This window comes from Aedes aegypti, chromosome 3 (genome assembly GCF_002204515.2).
Source record: "Aedes aegypti strain LVP_AGWG chromosome 3, AaegL5.0 Primary Assembly, whole genome shotgun sequence".
In the NCBI taxonomy this organism is placed as follows: Eukaryota; Metazoa; Arthropoda; class Insecta; order Diptera; family Culicidae; genus Aedes; species Aedes aegypti.
This window is the reverse complement of record NC_035109.1, coordinates 132468555-132486890: the sequence shown is the minus strand read 5'-3', so window position 1 is coordinate 132486890 and position 18336 is coordinate 132468555. Positions and strand designations below refer to the sequence as shown.

General features: G+C 36.0%; 1 protein-coding gene across 1 annotated transcript; it reads right to left on the bottom strand.

The window, feature by feature from the left end:
* Positions 1 to 979: 979 nt before the first annotated feature.
* On the bottom strand, positions 980 to 12431 carry LOC5571087 (titin). The gene is made up of 2 exons (XM_001659477.2): positions 11441 to 12431; positions 980 to 1602 (listed from the first exon to the last, which is right to left on the bottom strand). Exons 1-2 carry the CDS (start codon positions 11752 to 11754, stop codon positions 1011 to 1013), a joined length of 906 nt encoding a protein of 301 aa, XP_001659527.1. The 5' UTR covers positions 11755 to 12431; the 3' UTR covers positions 980 to 1010.
* Between the last annotated feature and the right edge of the window lie 5905 nt (positions 12432 to 18336).

The window sequence follows — 18336 nt, the reverse complement described above, 5'->3', positions numbered from 1 at the left end:
ATCATCATCTGGTGAGCATGCTGCACGAATTACTGTTTTGTGCAACAAGACCTGAAGATGGCGATGATGCGAAACGTCAAATACGAAGAAAAACGATGCACGCGCCTCTTGTTGTGAGATTTGTAACATACAGAATTTGATATTATCAATAAATGAAGGGTCGATGGTAATTTCGTCAGTGTTACGTCTGTTTGTCTGTGGTATCTCCATATTTCATGGTATCTGCTCGGGAAGAAGAATTAGGCCCCAAACACAATGTGAACGGCAGCACGGTACAACGCCAATCAGGGATGAGAAAAGTACTGGAGCAAACATTTACCGCCTCTACATTTACATCTTTCTACACGACCATCAAAATCCAAAGCAAACCATGACGGTTCAAAACAAAAAAAATGTCACGGCTCTTCAAAAATGTAATCTTCTTCTTCCTAACGTTTTTCAACCCCGAATGCGAAATGACTCGAGCACAGTGGTGACACGATTTTTGCGGTTTTCGGGGTTTTGCATTTTTGCTCGATAAAGGCAGTATGAAATTGAACTTGTTTATATGTATCGTAACGGAATGATTGTGGTCTTTCTGTTAGAGCTAATAGATTTCAATTAGTTGAAAACACAAGCAAAATATTAGCGATTGAATGATTTAACTTTAACGCTTTTTTCAATCATTCAGCTTGGAATGGCTGCCCGAAAATGGTCATAGTGGAGAGACAAAAACAGTCAAGCAGTGTGTGAACCGTTGGCAGCGCAACGCCTGATGGTATTGATGCTGCTGCTGCTTTGTGTTTTGGTGGAATGGCAGAATCGATGAACTGTGGTAAATTGTGGTCACAGTTCCCAAGACTGACGCCAATCTTTATCTATACTCTTACTAATGATGTTTTTCATTAAAGTGAGTTAATGTGTATTATTTTTACTTTAGGTAGTGAATTGTTCATGAAATTCTCATAAGTCAAAAAAAAATTCGAAATACTTAAACGTAAACAAACAAAACATCTTTATTACTTAACTATTTAGTTTTTTATCTTAGAGCTTGACCGTCCAAACGAGGAAGGCCGTATCGATCGTTTCCTGTAGGCCTCTTCTTCGCCACTCTCCTCCTCCAAATCAATTTCTTCAGACGCTTTGTTGGAATCTACATCTTCTTCTTCGTCTTCTAGAGCCTCATCGGGCATTTCCTCGTCGGACTCGCAGTCTTCCTCCGTTTCTAACTCACATGGGCAATCTGTCGTTTCCTCTTCCGTGTAGTTATCCGTACACATTTGGCAAGGAATCTCCTCCTGTTTGACCTCTTCGAGTGCCGGGTTGGGCGCCTCTATTTTGCCATAACAGATGTCAGAATAGTACTGCTTCTCCGGAAGACACGGCTGCTGTTCCTCTTCGGACAAATCTACTCTGGGGATGTACTTCTTCTTCGGAGGTTTCAGCTCGATTGGTTGACGGTTCAGTTTGTAGAGAAGCTCTTCGGGAACAGTAAGAACCTCTTTGGGACACGGAGGTACCTTGATGGGTGGTGCGTGGAAATGCAAGTCTGTCTCGGATATGGTTTTCTTACGGGCTGCAACGACCGCCAGATGTTGACTGATGACATCTGCAGGGTATTTTCTGGAAAGAATAAAACCACGATACAGAATCTGCTATGCATCATAACTCACATAAAATGCTAAAAAGTGAATTTTAAAATATTGAAGTGTATTTGAAATATCTTACTTAAACATTGGAACTACATTCAAATAGATATTTGGTAGAATATGTATTGAGTTTGTAGAATTTGTTCTGTTTGAAGCAGCCCTTCCTCGGCATCTCTCGCAACAACAGAGGCGGAAATCTTCTCAGGAACGAACATGAGTTGGTTTTGCATGTTTGATTGCGGCAATTATCTTGTGGTTACCTTTCTGAGCCTACAAGATACACTTGTAAATTCTATGCCACCTCCTATCACCGATTGCATAGAAATTCGTAGTGCCATATCAGGCACGATAGGCTTCATAGGATCTGATATTTTCCATTCATTAAGTGTTGTAGAAATGCAGCGCGAACAATTTACTCACACATCATCTGTTCATCGATTTGAAATCAGTCTATGATACAATCGATCGAGATCACCTGTGTCAGATTATGCACGAATGGATTCACGAACAAACTGACAAGATTAATCAAGGCGACGAGAGCGAGTGATGTGCGTAGTCAGTCAAGTCGTAGTGGTCAATAGTATTGTATTGTCTATTTGCTATTCAACATTGCTGAACCAGTGTTGATAGACTCGCACTCAAATGTCAATCAATACGCTCTCCCGAGAGAGCAAACTCATTAGAGATCTGCTTCGCAAATCTCACGCTTGATATTTTGATGCAAAATCAACTCAATCAACTCAAACCGTAAAAAATAATTCAGTCGCAAAACCCGGCCAAAACTCGTGAAACCCGAATATTGTTGTTTACGTTAGAAAGGATTACTATAATTTTACCAGACTAACAAGAAATTATTGCCGTGTGTGAGTAAACTGTGGAAATACGAGACAATGAATCATAAAGGTGAACCAACTCATCCATGATTTTTTGACTGCTGAGTTGCGTGATTGACAACTCACGCATGAAAAATCTCAAGCGTGAGTTGTGAGAAATTGAGTTTTTCACAACACTGATTGCTGAAGACTTACAGTGTCACGATCTTCAGCAAGTCCGTCCAGCTACCTGGTTTCGCCAATGATATTGATATCTTTCAACAGAAAATGAATTGCCAGTGTAAACGTACATTCGACTGAGGGATGAAGCTAGGCATATTGGATTGAAGGGCAGAACTATCATTCGCACTGCAAAATTTGGGTATTTCCGGTGAGCCGGACATGTCACCAGAATTTCGAATAATATACACTCCGGTGCATAAGTTTGGGTTCACCCCCTAAAAAACATACAAAAATGTTAGGTCCATATCTCTGTGACTACACGTCTAATTGGAGCTTTCTATGGCGCATTTGAACGGCAAAGAGTTATTCTTAATTCGTATTTATTTTCCCAAAAACATTTTTTGAATTTTGTATACTAAATTTTTACTTTAAGTTACATTTTTCATAAAACAATCTGAAAAAACATGGCTAATTTCCTCAGCTTTGGGTCGACCAAAATTCTAAATCAATGTGTCATTAGAATCGCAATCCAATATTCTTTGAAGAGCATTCACCGTTTTTTTTTTGCGGAAAAATGTGAAAACTATTCATATTCAAAGAAACAGTCATTCAAGTCATCGTGCAAAAGTTTGGGTTCACCAAACACTCTTCGTATGAAGTGGTTGGATGCCGGTGCCGGTTAGAAGATTCCGGATCGCTGGCGCCCCGACGACCCACAGCCACAGCCGGTAATTTATCACAATTACTTGGCATAGTCGTCGAATATGGACAGGACATCGTCCTACTACAGCGAAGAGTTTCTTGATGAAGGAAGGTCTCCCGAACAATTTTGTCGTTACGCGTCGACTACCAATCCCGGTGGAGGATGTCTTCCAGTTTACTGTAGATGACAAATCAAACAGATAATACAATAATTATAATACGATGGTTCAAACCGGGCGGATGTTAGGACCGGTTCTCAGGCGTCCGACAACCATTTGCCGGTGTTCCAGTTGAAATCAATTCTAATTTTGCTGCAGATATTTCCGTAGCAAATCGAAAAACTATTTTGTTTTATTTTATTGAGCTTCAATCTTAGTAACAATTTCTAGAATTAGCTAAATGAATCTTCCCCAAGGCTGTCGTACTCCCATATTCATAATTTTAATGCTCCAGATATTGACAACAGTTTTGAAGACCTATGTACGCTTAGACAACATGCAGACGATGCTATTGTAGAGCAGTTGAAAATAAAAAAAAATGAAAATCTAACTTTCCATATCTTTTTTACCATCAAAGTTAGGTTTGGATTCGGATTTGGATCATTTCAGACCACATCAACTTCATGCTGTCTACTCATCCGTACATTGATGGCGATAGACTATGGATATCACTGATGGTTTAAGTTTAGCCTTGCATCAAGGAAATAATATGGCAATGGGTAACATGCATGCCCTGATTCGCTACTCGACACATAGTAACGCACATGCGCTAATGTCTATGCACAAAAAATCGCTAACAGGTATCGCGAAAAATATTTGTATGTCGAAATACATCTAACGAATTATTTCTCAAATTGGGAACAATTTTAAAAAGAATATATGGACCGGTTATTTGCAATGATTATATTTTCGATTAAAGCTTCCATTCACAAGATATTTTAGATGCCTTTCCCCATACAAAATTAAATGAGACAACTTATGCTGATCAACTGTGGACATGAGCAAAGCAGGTAATTCATTTTTCAGTACGACATTTTTGACAGTGCTGCAGATTGAATTACACTTGAGCTTGTAATTCAATGTTCAAGGAAAAAAAGAAATGTTACAGCGAGAATGGAGTTCTGTGAGGCTCAAAGTCGAATCCTCATGAGCAGATCGCAGCCACAGTGGTACCGCCCATAGGTCAAAAATCGAAAAATAAATTGTTTTGTTTTTCACTCTCTGACCTTTTCGCGGATCAATTATAATCTAAAGACTGTAAAAAACATAAATTTTATAGACGTTTCTGTATAATATACATAGTAGGATCATAAATGATGAAGTGTATTTTTCATGTTTTAAAAATGCGTGAAAAATTTGGCAATTGCAAAATTTTGTGTACTGTCTTCGTAAACCAGAATCAATAGATTTTTTGATTAGTTTAGGTTACAGAACCTTAGTACAGATGTATGTATATCTATCACTTCCGGTACATTTCAGAGCCTTATGTGACATCAATGAGGCAGCATTGATGTGAGTAATGAAAATAGAAATATAGTCCCTTGATCAATACGCCACTTTATTTGGAGTACGTTTTTGAATATGTTCTTAATCACATTTAATCAAACTTCTGCCACCAAATGATCATGTTTGAGTAGGAAAACGAACCTGTGAAGGTTATATCTGCAAATATTTGCAAATAAGTCAGCAGCATGCCTTCAAAGTTGTTAGTTTTTACCAAAAGAGGTAGTAATGAAAATATTCATAGAAATTATCGCATACTAATATGTTGGTAACTAACTTATATTAATATACAAAAAAATTAAATTTTTGCTGTAACTATTTCATTTCGATATGAATACGCTTGCAACATTGTATATTGAATTGATAGACATTTTCAGTGAGATCGCTGAGACAAAAAAATGCTAATAAATAAGTTATGGTACAGTAATTCCAATATACAATGTATATGAGATGACTTCGCAAGGTGAGGGAGGAACGACTAGAAAACATTTTTTTTATATATGCAACAACATCTTAAACAACATTCAACTATCTACAGATCCAGGGCAAAAAAAATTCTTGTTTGAACAAGAAAAACAATAATAAAAGCAACAAAATCTTCACAAATAATTCATTATTAATTTATCAGTTGTAAATTTTTGAAACAAAAGATTGATTGCATTAAGTGACATGTTCGTTATTTGTTTTTCGTAGAGATTTTTTGTAAAATTATCATTACCAATTAATAAGTATTAGTGGTATTTATTTAGTATGTATATTTACGGCATTTCTTAAAGTGTCTAAAGGCTTCTCATATACACATACCGATTCTAGACCTATGAGTAACTCAAAGCAGGTGATCTCATTCAATTGGAAATGAATAAATCTGATGTATTGCTTCCAATTTATAGATTTCATGATCGTTTTCAATAAATATTACATATTTTAGTTTATCTTGGACACGGAAAGATAAATAATTGAAAAGTCACATTATGTGCTTATAATTGTTTAAATAACAGCACCTTCGTAATATGCTCTCCGCATCCCTAATGTTTGATCAGATTTTTTTTAAGTAATATCAATGACTACAACAATCTCGATGCCAATAAATTTGGCAATTTGTGATGGTATTTGTCATCGGATATTGAGTGAAATTATTTATGACCGCTTCGTAGAACAAATGGAACCACTGTGCAGCGTTCGATTAACGAGTGCAAAACAGCTTCTTCTTCTTTCTGAAGTTACGTCTCTATTGGGACAGAGCCTGCTTCTCAGCTTAGTGTTCTTATGAGCACTTCCACAGTTATTAACTGAGAGCTTACTATGCCAATGACCATTTTTGCATGCGTATATCGTGTGGCAGGTACGAAGATAATACTCTATGCCCTGGGAAGTCGAGAAAATTTCCAACTCGAAAAGATCCTAGACCGGTGGGATTCGAACCCACGACCCTCAGCTTGGTCTTGCTGAACAGCTGCGCGTTTACCGCTACGGCTATCTGGGCAAAACAGCTAATAGCTGGAATTTATTATCGTGATTACTTCAAAACAGTGCTTCCCAAACTCTATCTGGGATCGCCCCCCTGATATATGATTCAAATATTTTAATATGGCCATAAAAAGGTCCTCGATGTTGTTGTACGTTATTGTACGCCAAAAAATATCCTCGACTCGCAAATCCATAGAATCATAATACAATAACTATTGTGTACAGTTTAAAAAAGAAAATGAAATATCGATAACCTACAATTATTAGGAATGATTTACTGAAGTGTAATTTATAATAGCAATAGGGTCCTAAAGCCCTGTCCCAATTTTAGTACCAAACGCTTAAGTTTAGGCCAAAAACACATGTTTACTCAACTTTCTAATGTTTTCCGTTGGTTTAAGCCCAAAAAACATTTTTTTAGATTTTGTCACATCCTTTGGCTTAAACTCAAATTTTGGGTGTATTTTGTTTTCCGTGTCCCTTACGAAATGTCAGATAGGAACAACCCCAGTGGTCGAACTAAAACCCCTGTGGTGTTTTTGTCGACTAAGCAAACGTCAAACATGATCAAAAGTGTCAAGGTTCATTTATGAACCAAATTTTTAAATTAAAGTTTAAACATGTTCTAGCCATTATTTGAGCGGGAAAAATTGCTAAAGTAGTTACAATAACATGCTTTTTCGTGTTATTAAATAAAAACAAGATTTAATTAAAAATTTTAGGACTCAATTTTACCAACATCTTGCCTACACTATAGGCTGCTGAATCATTTTTCAATACACGTTCGGCTCAGTTTCAACTATTTAAATGTAATGTATGCTTAGGCGCCAATTTGTAACGTAGTTGGGGGCGAAACTCCTAAAAACTGAACCAAATGTAATGTTTTCCAAGCAAACGCACTTCTTTTCACACGAATATGTCATATTTGGGTGAACTGCAATGATTATGCTTGCAATTGTGCGTTGTGATTTCATACTAATTTCTCTGCTTCATATCGGCTATTTCTAAAATTATTGTAATAACTTTCATAAAATGTAAACAAAAATGTGGTTCGCTTCCTTTCTGGATTTTTGCCCCCGAAATTCTGTTTCACAAATTTTCGCCTCCTTGAGCCTGAAAATCGCCCCAGGAGAAATCAACCCCTTTTGGAATCACTGCTCCAAAACATGCTTTAAATCTAGCAGTAGGTACTAAATAAATCGGTCTTAGCCGGTATTTTAAATATTATCCACAAATCACCGTAAAATTCTGCTGATTCATCTGTGATAATAGTTATTTAAGGCTAGAATTACTAATTTATAGAAATTTAGGTCACTGACTGTTATAAATTCTGTGATTTTTAGGATAGTTTAGCTTTTATCAATAAGGATAGTTTAGCCATTGATCAATTTTAACAATTTTACATTTCCATGAGCTTCAATTCACTGAACACTGAACTTCTTTGAATGGCAATGTCAATCTGTTGCAACGGCCCAGCACGGCAGTGTTGGCAGCAACAATAGTTGTATTAATATTCTGTAGATTTGGGTTAAAATTATGGTAAATTCAATGCTCTTAGTGAAAAATGCTATATTTTTTAAAAATTAAAATATGACGCCGACACGTTAATGCTTTCAGTGGGCTATTTGCCCTTTGAAGGAAGCACCACACTGGGCAACGGACAAGCTTGCAACGTGCAATTGCACAGTCGGAAAACATTCCTCTTGAAAAGTTTTTCGGCCTGATGCGGGAATCAAATCCACACTCCTTAGCACGATGCGGCTAAATGCCTTGGTGACACTAACCGCACAGCTTCGAAGCCCATGAAGCCATGAAAATATTAGTATATTGTTATAAAAATCTGGCACAAATGGAAGAGAGGACAGTAGAATTTAAGATGTGTTTGATAGAATAGTAGTTTCGGTACCCTGATACTAAAATCAATAAAATGTATGATTTACATAGTATCTTCGGCTTTTCAAGATCATTGCATTTTTGACAGTATCTTTGCAGAAAGCTGTGACCATAGGAGCCAACTTGTAACGTAGTTAGGAGGCAAGACCTTCCAGAGTGTGTGGCTTGTAGTTACTGAGCATATTGCTGTGTGCATTTGAAATGCAAATATCAAATGCGGAAACACCAAACGCGGTAAGATTTTTCACAAGAAATGCGATGTCAAAAATTGATTTATCTTGCTAGGGCGGCGGTGATTTATTTAATCGTTGCTAGGTGTCCTTTGATTGTTTTGTGTTACCGCATTAGGAGGACGTTTAGTCAAGATTTGCTTCTCAAATGCGAACAGCAATACAAAGGGATTTACATGTTATTTAATAATGCTACGATGAAGAGAAGATCCTCTTCTAATTACCAGTGGCGATAGTTATCATCACTGCTCATTGCTTAAAAACAACGAATACGGTACTCACACGATCAGTTGATTAGCTTAACATTTGATTGATATTGACACTGCCCAACTACGTCACAAGTCGGCACCAGGCTGTGACAGTTTTTGATATAACCTTGGTAATTTTCATTAGCAAACACAACGTAACAAAAATGACATTTTTGCGTGTCTCAAGGACCAAATTATGGGGCTCCAGTAGATTTGGGGTTGCTGAAGTCGATGTCGATTTCAGAAAAGTTCCAGCACGTCACAATCTTTAGCAACAGGTCGCCAAAGTTGTGTAAAGTACTGATTTCAATAATGTTTACATTAAATTTAAAGTATGATTTATTAAACTTATTGATCAAATCCATCAAACATGCAAAATAGAACTTTAACATACATTTCAGGTATAATTTGGTTAAAATTTAGATTAAAACCATATATTCAACATGTTTGCAGTTTTCATACGAAACCCTTCGTTTCTCTTATATGTAAAAATATAATCCTTTTTAAATCGTCAAAAAATAACCTCTGAGCTTAGAAAATATTATGTTACTTTGGTGAAAAGCACTCTTTTATACATAAATAATGAATTCTGTGTCAATTCAAGCAAATAAATTGCAATACAAGTTGGCTGAAATAGTCAAATTAAGCGGAAATGAGTCCAACCCTTGATTAGGTGAATGCAGTGGCGCAACAAAGGGGGGGTTTTGGGGGTCGAAACCTCTAGGAATGTAAATGATTTTCACATTTATTTTGATCTAAGTTTCATTTTTTAAATTCATAAATTTTTCAGGGAGTTTTATAAAAACATCTGCGAATTTTCAAGCCGCTCTTTACGAAATTTTCAAGCCCCTTTTAAAAACAAACAGAAGGCGTTGTGTCCACAGTTTGCCAAACCTTCAGAACCTTTTCATTGCTGCAGCATCCGAAATATTAAAATTCTTATAGTTGCTCAAGCATTTTGCCAAATTTGGCGACCTGTAGAGTATACCAATTCTTTGATCTTTAAAGATTATTAGAGAGTAGGAAAATTTTCGAATGCTCTTGAAGTATTTAGCTGCCGGTGGAATCATTTCGGACCCATCAGGAACTTATGACAATTTTGAGATTATGTAGGTGTGGATTGAGTGTTAAGGGTGATGAGGGTGTTCATTCAAAAAATGTTAGAAAAATATTACTCGGATTTGTCTATTAGAAATATGGATGCATTGGCGTCCCACTACAATAGTAAATGAATCGCGATTTTCAAAGGCATCCAAAAATTAAGGTTTAATAGTTGTTTTAAGGTGTTATCACATGTTTGGACATAAAATCGCCCAATGAAAGCAGAATTAATTTTTGACCTTTGCACTCGATTATCAGGATTGCCAATCCTGTAAGATCTGACAATTAGTTTTCAATGATTTTTATTGCAAATCTCTGCACTTGAAGATTGTTGTCGAAGCCATTCTCCTTGTTGATAAACTCGAAAATATATTTAAGGGACTACACAGAAAGAGAGCAGCTGTATAGCATCACGCTAATTTATTGTAATGTTTTCTAATTTTATTTAAGTATGCAATTTCTAAAACATAATTTAATTCTTCAACTCGATTTTTTCATGAAAAAAATCTTAAATATATTTTAAAATTTACAAAACCCCCCCTAGAACCAAATCCTGGTTGCGCTACTGGGTGAATGGCAGTATTTTGGTGCTTGAGACAAAAACGTTTTCCGCAGTGGAAGTGAAAAATTTAGACAAAAATCGTATGCAATATTATAATCTCTATTAGAATTCGTGTTAGATTTGTATTTTGAATTAAAATCCGTAAATGAAAAAAAATAATTTATTGAGTTGTGGTATTCCGATAAAAACGACGTGGTTGCTCTCGACCGACAGGATTAAAATCCACTACTCTTAACACGGTCTCGTTGAAAAACTGCGTTTTTAGTTTGTGGAGGCCCAAATAGCCGTAGCACTAAACGGGCAGCTATTGAACATGACCATAATGAGGAGCATGGATACGAATCCCGCCGGTCGAAGATCTTTTTTCGGGTTGTAAATTTTCTCGACTTCCTAGCATAGAGTACCTTCATAGGGTAAAAGCTTTAATATCCATCACTATATTTCGACCCTTCTATACGACTTTGTATGAAAATAAAAAAATTGGCATAGAATTCTTGTAGGTCTAAAATTTGTGCTTTTCCCTTAAATGCCATATAATATACAAGTACTAGACTGCCTATAACTGCTTATTTGTAACATTCAACAAAATGGCAGTATGAGAAGATATTAAAATTTCTAAAAAAAAACAAGAACTCAAAAGTTCCCATTTGAGGCTGAAATTTTGAACAGCTCATATCGCGTTGGGTGAATAGTCAGAAAATAATTGTGATAGAAATTTCAATGCTACGAGGCTCCTGTATAATCTCAATGTAACTGTTATTCTATTACAATTATAAACGTGACAAAACTGCTTGGTATTTTTTCGAATTTTCTAGGTCAAACTCACAGATTTACGTAAGCTGATCGAAAATGTTCATCATCTCCACGGTATTACCTCGAAATTGTCAAAAATGTCGAATGTGTCAAATAGGCTGTTAGTTTGAACAGAAAACTCTTGATTAATAATTGAGGAAGTGCTTATAAGGACACTAAGTTAAGAAGTATTCTCTGTCCTAGTTAAGACATAACGCCAGAAAAGAGAAGAAGAAGAAGATCAATTCATCACTGATTCAACACTTATGAATAAACTCTCAATTAAAATCCATAAAGTAAGTACTTAGCAAAGGGCTTACTTTGGTGGAGGCTTACAATCGTCATAGCCGCACTCGCACGACGTTGATGGTGCAAACTTGGGAATGTCGTCTATCTGACTGCAACCCGGGCGGACATGGGCCACGTCTATACACGAGCACATGTCTTTTATGGGATGCAAATCGGTGGGTTTCGTTTCTTCGCACTGTTTAAAGCTGTGAAAGTCCGGTGGTGGCAGCGTCGAAGCTTTCATTATTTTCCGCTTGCAGTCGCACTCATTCTTGTAGATTACAGCAGCTTCACACACCAACGTTAGCAGAGATATGCTGCATATCACTGTGACACTGAACTGCATTTTTCTGATTGGAACTTTCCACCTTTGTTTGACACTGGATGAATACCGTTATAAAAATGAACTAAAGTTTCGTCCTCGTTGATTGCTTTATAGAAGTTGAAAAACTTTTATCAAACTTAACACTTATCGGAACAAAGGTTCCTGACCGAAAATACGTGCCTTCCTGGTCAATGTTCCAATTCGCGTGGGTTGATTACTATTACAGTTGTCTATACGTCGTTTTGCTTCTATTGTTTTGTAAATTCCAGCACGAATTTCAATGTGTAAAGGTTCAAGGTTAAATGACGACATGCGCTTAAAATTTCTGAATGACCTTCCTTCGAGCATAGAATTGAACTTGGAGTGCTCGAGCGACCCAAAAATTCATTCACGAATTTAACACAAATGCGATCATTATACACAATCTCTGCACCGTTTTTGCTAGAACATTAAACTATAAAGTACATCCATACTCCTTTAACACTTCCCACGCACATCTACGCCAAGATCAAAATTTCATTTAACAACATTTTTATAAATGCCTTGTATCATAATTTATCAAGTGTAATGACTGTCTTATCCGTTAACTAGAAGGGTATTAGATGACATTGTTATGTGCGGATTTATTTTTTCTTTTCAAACGAATTATTGTTTTTTTTTTGAAAACGTATTTTTCAGATAGTCACATTATTATGGTGTCGCGTTACGAAAATTGCCCAATTTTTGACATTGTAAAATAAATACTTCTTATAGAAATCTTATATTTTAGATTCTCTTCCTACTCATCAAGATACGCGCTTCAAAAAAAAATATTTAAAATCGGACCGTTCTTCGAAAAGTTACACAAGGTGCAAAATTATGGTGTCGCGTTTCGTTAATTTATACCGTAAATTTTCAGGATGAAACTACAAATTTTAAAATGCTTGTTCTCAGCAATGCTGCAACCGATTTGAAATTTTTTTAACTTTTAGTAGAAGGAAATAGTTCTACTAGCTTTCAGTGTTGGGGCCACCCCGCTAAACCCTCCCCGTTTTGTGAAATGTGAGTATGTCTGTTTTTTTTCTTGTTTTTCACTAAAATCGGATCAAGTAGCTCTGGTTTTTTAATAAACTCGTTGGCTAGTGACCCAAATCTTTTCAGACAGGTGCCGTTTAGTGCAGGAATAGTCTCTTACATGTTGTGGAACACTTGGCCTTGATGGCAAACAACGTGGTTCTCAGGCGGTCTATTCATGAAGACAGTCCAAGACAGCTGCAATTTTTTTTTGCAAAATGATCATTTCGTGAAAATCATCCTAAATCACTGAGGTTTTTGTTTTCAAACCTATCAGAAATAAATTACTAAATATAACGGATGATTGAGATTGTTTTTGGATATACGTGGCCACTATAAGGCTCTTAAGAGGATCTGGAGCAATCCTAAAAATAATCATCTCGTAAAAAGATACATGCAGGCTTTTTTTTAGATCTTACGAATGCCTTGTCATGACATTTGTCTATGTTGACATTCATCATTTACGTTGTATAATAATGTATTTATTTTATTTTGCAATAAACTTCGGTAATCAAGGTGGTTCAATTCAAATTATACGCGATTTTTACGACCAATTTTGCGGATCTTGCAAAGAGAGTTGTAGTGGTCCATGGGCAGTTCCAATAATCTATTACGTTATATAATGAGGAATTCCGATGATTTTTTTTTAAGAAACTGCAGCTGTCTACGATGATTTTATATATTGATTTTTTTGTTTGATATTGCGTTTTTTCCAGTGAACCATGTTGTTTTCCATTGAAGCCAAGTAGTCCCCAACAACATGTGTGAGGCTATGTTATCACTGACCGGCACCTTACTGTTAAGATTTGGATCGCTTCTTAAAACCAGACCAAAAACCAGAGCTATTTGATTAGCTTTGTGCAGAAAATAATAAAAGAAACATATGTATTTACCTCTCACAAAAACGCGGAAGGTTTAAGAGAAATGGCGCCTACGCGTAAATCTGGTTCCGTAATCCGGGGGCAAATTGATCACTGGGGTGAATTTGATCAGGTCGGTACCAAAAAACATTTCCTCCCAAGGACGTTGAAGATTTCGTTGGCACCACAGACATTCCATGTTTTCTAGTTAATAGATGTCTAATGATGATTTTGAACTAGGTATTTCATTTTTATTACGGTCAGTTTTGCATAGAAATATTCACAGTTTTTGAAGGTGTAAGCAATACAGTTGGAAATGTCTGTGCCAAACAATCCGCTGGTGCAATGCCTACATGTTAACTTAATGTTAACATGTTAACAGTGTTTAAAATGATGTGTGAGCTTAAGTATCAACTACTGAACTTATTTTTGATATCATACAGCGTAGCAAGTAAATTTTTTGCAACTACAACCGTTTAAACTCGAATAATGTGCTAATTTCAAGGAAAATTGCCTACATTTAGGCGTATTAGGAAAATTTTCAAAGTTTAATTTTGCAATAAACTGATGAAATACTCGAGTTATAAGAATTTTGACATCATTTTCAGATTCAGGAGACCCAAATTTAGAAAACAGGGAAATTTTTATTTCTAACATCTACTTTGTTATATGGTGATGAATTTCGCCCCAATGTGTCATTTTAATTTTTGATATTACAACTATTTTTATGATATGTTGAATATTCTTTCATGAAAAATCAATTTCAACTGAGAAAGATCAATGGAGTACTGGTTTTGTCGAAATCTATTTGACAATATTTGAATCCTGAAGGATAACACAACAAAAAGTTGTAAAATAGTGATCAATTTGCCCCCGGATTACGGTATAACTATTTCCTTTCAATGAAAGCTCAAACAATCGGTTGAATAATTGAGGAATTGAATTTCTTTTAGTTAAAATGTACTCTTAGTTATTAGGCGAAACTGTGAATACATTATAACTCAAAAAATTATTCACAGTTTCGCCTAATAATCTGATCTAATAACTCCTCTGTGCGACAGAATTCCATGCTAGCAATATTTTTTTTTTCAACCGGCAAACATCAATCTACAGAAGCTTTGTGTGGAGTATTTTAAGTGTGCACCTTGATAATGGTTTTCTGCAAGACAAGCAAACAAACAACGGTTAGCACTGGTGGAAAATATTGTGTTCAAATTGAAAGCCCAAAATGTTCGAGTCTGCACCCTTCAAGTTATTCTTTACTTCTTGGATATTTTCTTGATAACATTGTGGAAGTGAGTTACGATTTTTAATCTGTCATCAATAATCAGGCCAAGATAAATGAAATTCAAATTTTGTACTGTACCATTCAATTTTACTAGAGATTGTATCCTTTCACAGATACGCGTATTTCGACCTCAACTGAAAAGCTGTCTTCAGTGTCGTGTACTAGTCGAGTCACGACACTGAAGACGGTATTTCAGTTGAGGTCGAAATTGGCGGCCATTTTGTTTTTGATCAATTTATCAAAAAAAAAAAATGAAGTGTGTTCTTTACAATGCCAGGTAATAAGGAGCTACTCTGAAAAAAATATACAAATCGGTTCAGTATTCTTGAAGAAATCTGAAAATTACGATATGAGGTTATTATAGTTTTCAAGATTTTTATTTGTCCAGTGTGATACCAGAAACATAAATGCTCATTATTCTAAGATGGCTGCACCATTAGAGTGATGCAAATTTCGAAATTATCGCTCCCCTATGCTTAAACAATTTTAATTATGGTAAAAAGCCTCCTCCCAAAATTTTAAATGATTTTGAAGAAATTTGATTGTGCACACGCCATTTGAAGTTTATATGGAGATTACTATGGAAAACGCCAACCTTTTGTGTTCAGCCCTCTATCTCTTCGTCATAATATTACTGATACCTCAATCAGCAGCTGCAACTCTCTTTATTCATTCCAGGTATATATTTACAATTCTGCATTCTACACAAATATCATACCTCACAACAAATCTTCCACACTTTTACCTACGACGACGCATGCTTCCTCAACCGACGATTCTTCTACCTGAGGTGCGACACTACCTCTATTCCAACACTATTCAGAGGTTATTTTTAGTAATGACGAAGACAAAAAGGATTGCGTATTTTAAAAGTGTATGTAACAGAAATAAGGGTATTGTCGACACATGTAATGGCGAACCATTCAAAGAATGTTTGAAAATTAAAAAAAAAAGTTACGTTGCAACAAAAAAAATGTCTTACGTCGACATTCATAATGTCGAACTATTCAAAGGTTATTTTGATCAATGGCGAAAACATAATGGTATATTAAGTTTGAATGAAACGCGAAAAAGTCGACACTTGTAGTGACGAACCATTCATAGCTTGTTTGAAAATAAAATATAAGCTACTTATAGCAACGATAAAAATGAATTATCATAAGCATGAAACGATCTCACCAGTACTTCGTCCTCGGCTGAACACGAAGCTTTTCGCACTTGATCAACACGAACCGAACACGATTGGTCTTGACTCCGTTGCGCGTCCCACTGGAACATGCAACCGAATCAAAAGACCACGCACTATTGTCGTTTTTTTTTGTCCGCAATCGAATGACGCGAACCGAACACGCTTTGTTTTGATTCCGTCGCACGTTCCATCGGAACACGCAACCAAATCAAAAGACCACGCACTCTGCTCTGGCCTCTGTAAAGCACCGGGCAAACGAACGAAGCCACCGAAATACACTCCGAGCGCGCGAAAATGAATCGGACTGCTTGGGTCGTCGCAAAGCACTCTCTATGCACTAAATATTCATTTTCATTAGAAAAAGTAAAACGATGCGTTTTTCAATGCTTTATATTCAATTAGGTTGAAAGGTGCTCACGTGACATTACTTGCATTGTGTGCATGAATTGATTTTCATTCGATTTTTGTCACTTTTGGTGAAATGCAAAAATAGGTTTTAATCAGTTACGCGCTTTTTCCATGTTAGTCCAATGTTTGAGATCTGGGCTCACAGTGACAGTTCGTGACAGCGAAATCCCGGCTCACTATGACGTACAGAAATTTTGTATTGGTTTCTCCCTCCCAGGTTTAGACTTTGGAATCAAGAATAACAAATTATCCTTACGTACCAACAAAATGTGGTCTTCGGCAAAGTTGTAGCTGGGAAGATTTTTCATGGGAAGAGTGTGTTCGCTTTTTCATATATTATTATGACGAGCAGATAAAGGACTGAACACAAAAGGTTTGGCTTTTCCACAGTAATTTCCATATAAACTTCAAATTACGTGTGCACAGCCAAATTTCTTCCAAATCACTTCAAATTTTGGGAGAATGATTTTCATCATAATTGACACCGTTTAAGCATAGGGGAGCAAAAACTTCAGAATTTGCATCAGTCCACTGCACCATATTACTTCATTTTTTCACAACATACTCGCATTAATATATCATTTTGAGAAGTGAATATCCGAATACGATACAAATTCTGCAGCATGAGATATTTACGTGGGCTATGGCTACGCGTCAGTCCCCCAAGAAATTTTGGAATATCTGAGGATCCAGATGACCAGTTGTCAATATCGATACATATTCTAAAACTAGAAGAGTTTTTTGAGAACTTGTGAAAAGATGGGGCAAAATATCAAGGAACAAACAAATTATCGTAATTTGTTATTTTTAGCGGTAAAAAATGAAGCTGCTAGTAGAGGGGTTAAACAGCCCGAAGATTCATTATTATGCGAAGATATTGAATCTTGCACACGAGATCAATTGTCCAATTCACGTCCTGATAACCTGATGTGTTGTGTATATTGAGATTATTGAATTTCAATAATTTTCCAAGGAGTTTGAGAGGGTATGTCAAAGAGAAAAGTAAGTAACCGAGAGATTTTTCGATTTAATTAAAAACGATGAGCTGTAAGTGGTTGGTGTGTTCTGCAAGTTTGTGTAACTTTCGAAAGTGAACAACTTTGCGGAAGAAATTAACCAACGAAAACTAATCGTTTTTTAATTAAATCGAAAAGTCTCCCGGTTACTAACTTGATATTTTGGAAGTCAATTTGTAATTGTTATGAAAATAATCATCAATAATAAGTAGCTTAATGTATTATTAATGCAATACATAATTTCCTGTACATATATTCCTCACCATCTCATTGGAAATGATCTATGAACTAACAGCCTGTCCAAAGTATATGCATGTTCAAATTATATACGTTACCCTATATTTAGTTTCACTTATATTCAATTTAAACAGTTTGTATTTCAACCATCTACTAATCAATCTAATGATGAAGCCAGCAACACATTTTCCTCAATTGACTGTATATCAAAAATTCTTAATCAGACTCTTCTCCGCCAGATAGCACTTCATATGCCGAACAGCTTATCCGAATACATCAACCTTCTAGCTGATAAGGATGTAAAGATACAGATCAGTGCTGTTAAATGTCAAAATTTTGGAAAAAATAAAATGCTTCTAGCACCCTCGTATGCGAAATATCGCATCAGCAAATATTTGCAACCGATAGTAATTCGGAAAGGGTCACCGGGAAAAACATTTTCCGATTACTTTTTCCACTAGGAGCGATGATATTAGCTATATTCAAATATCAAAGTCACGTGAAATTCATGACATTTAACAGCCCTGATACAGATAATTGAAGAAAATTTGG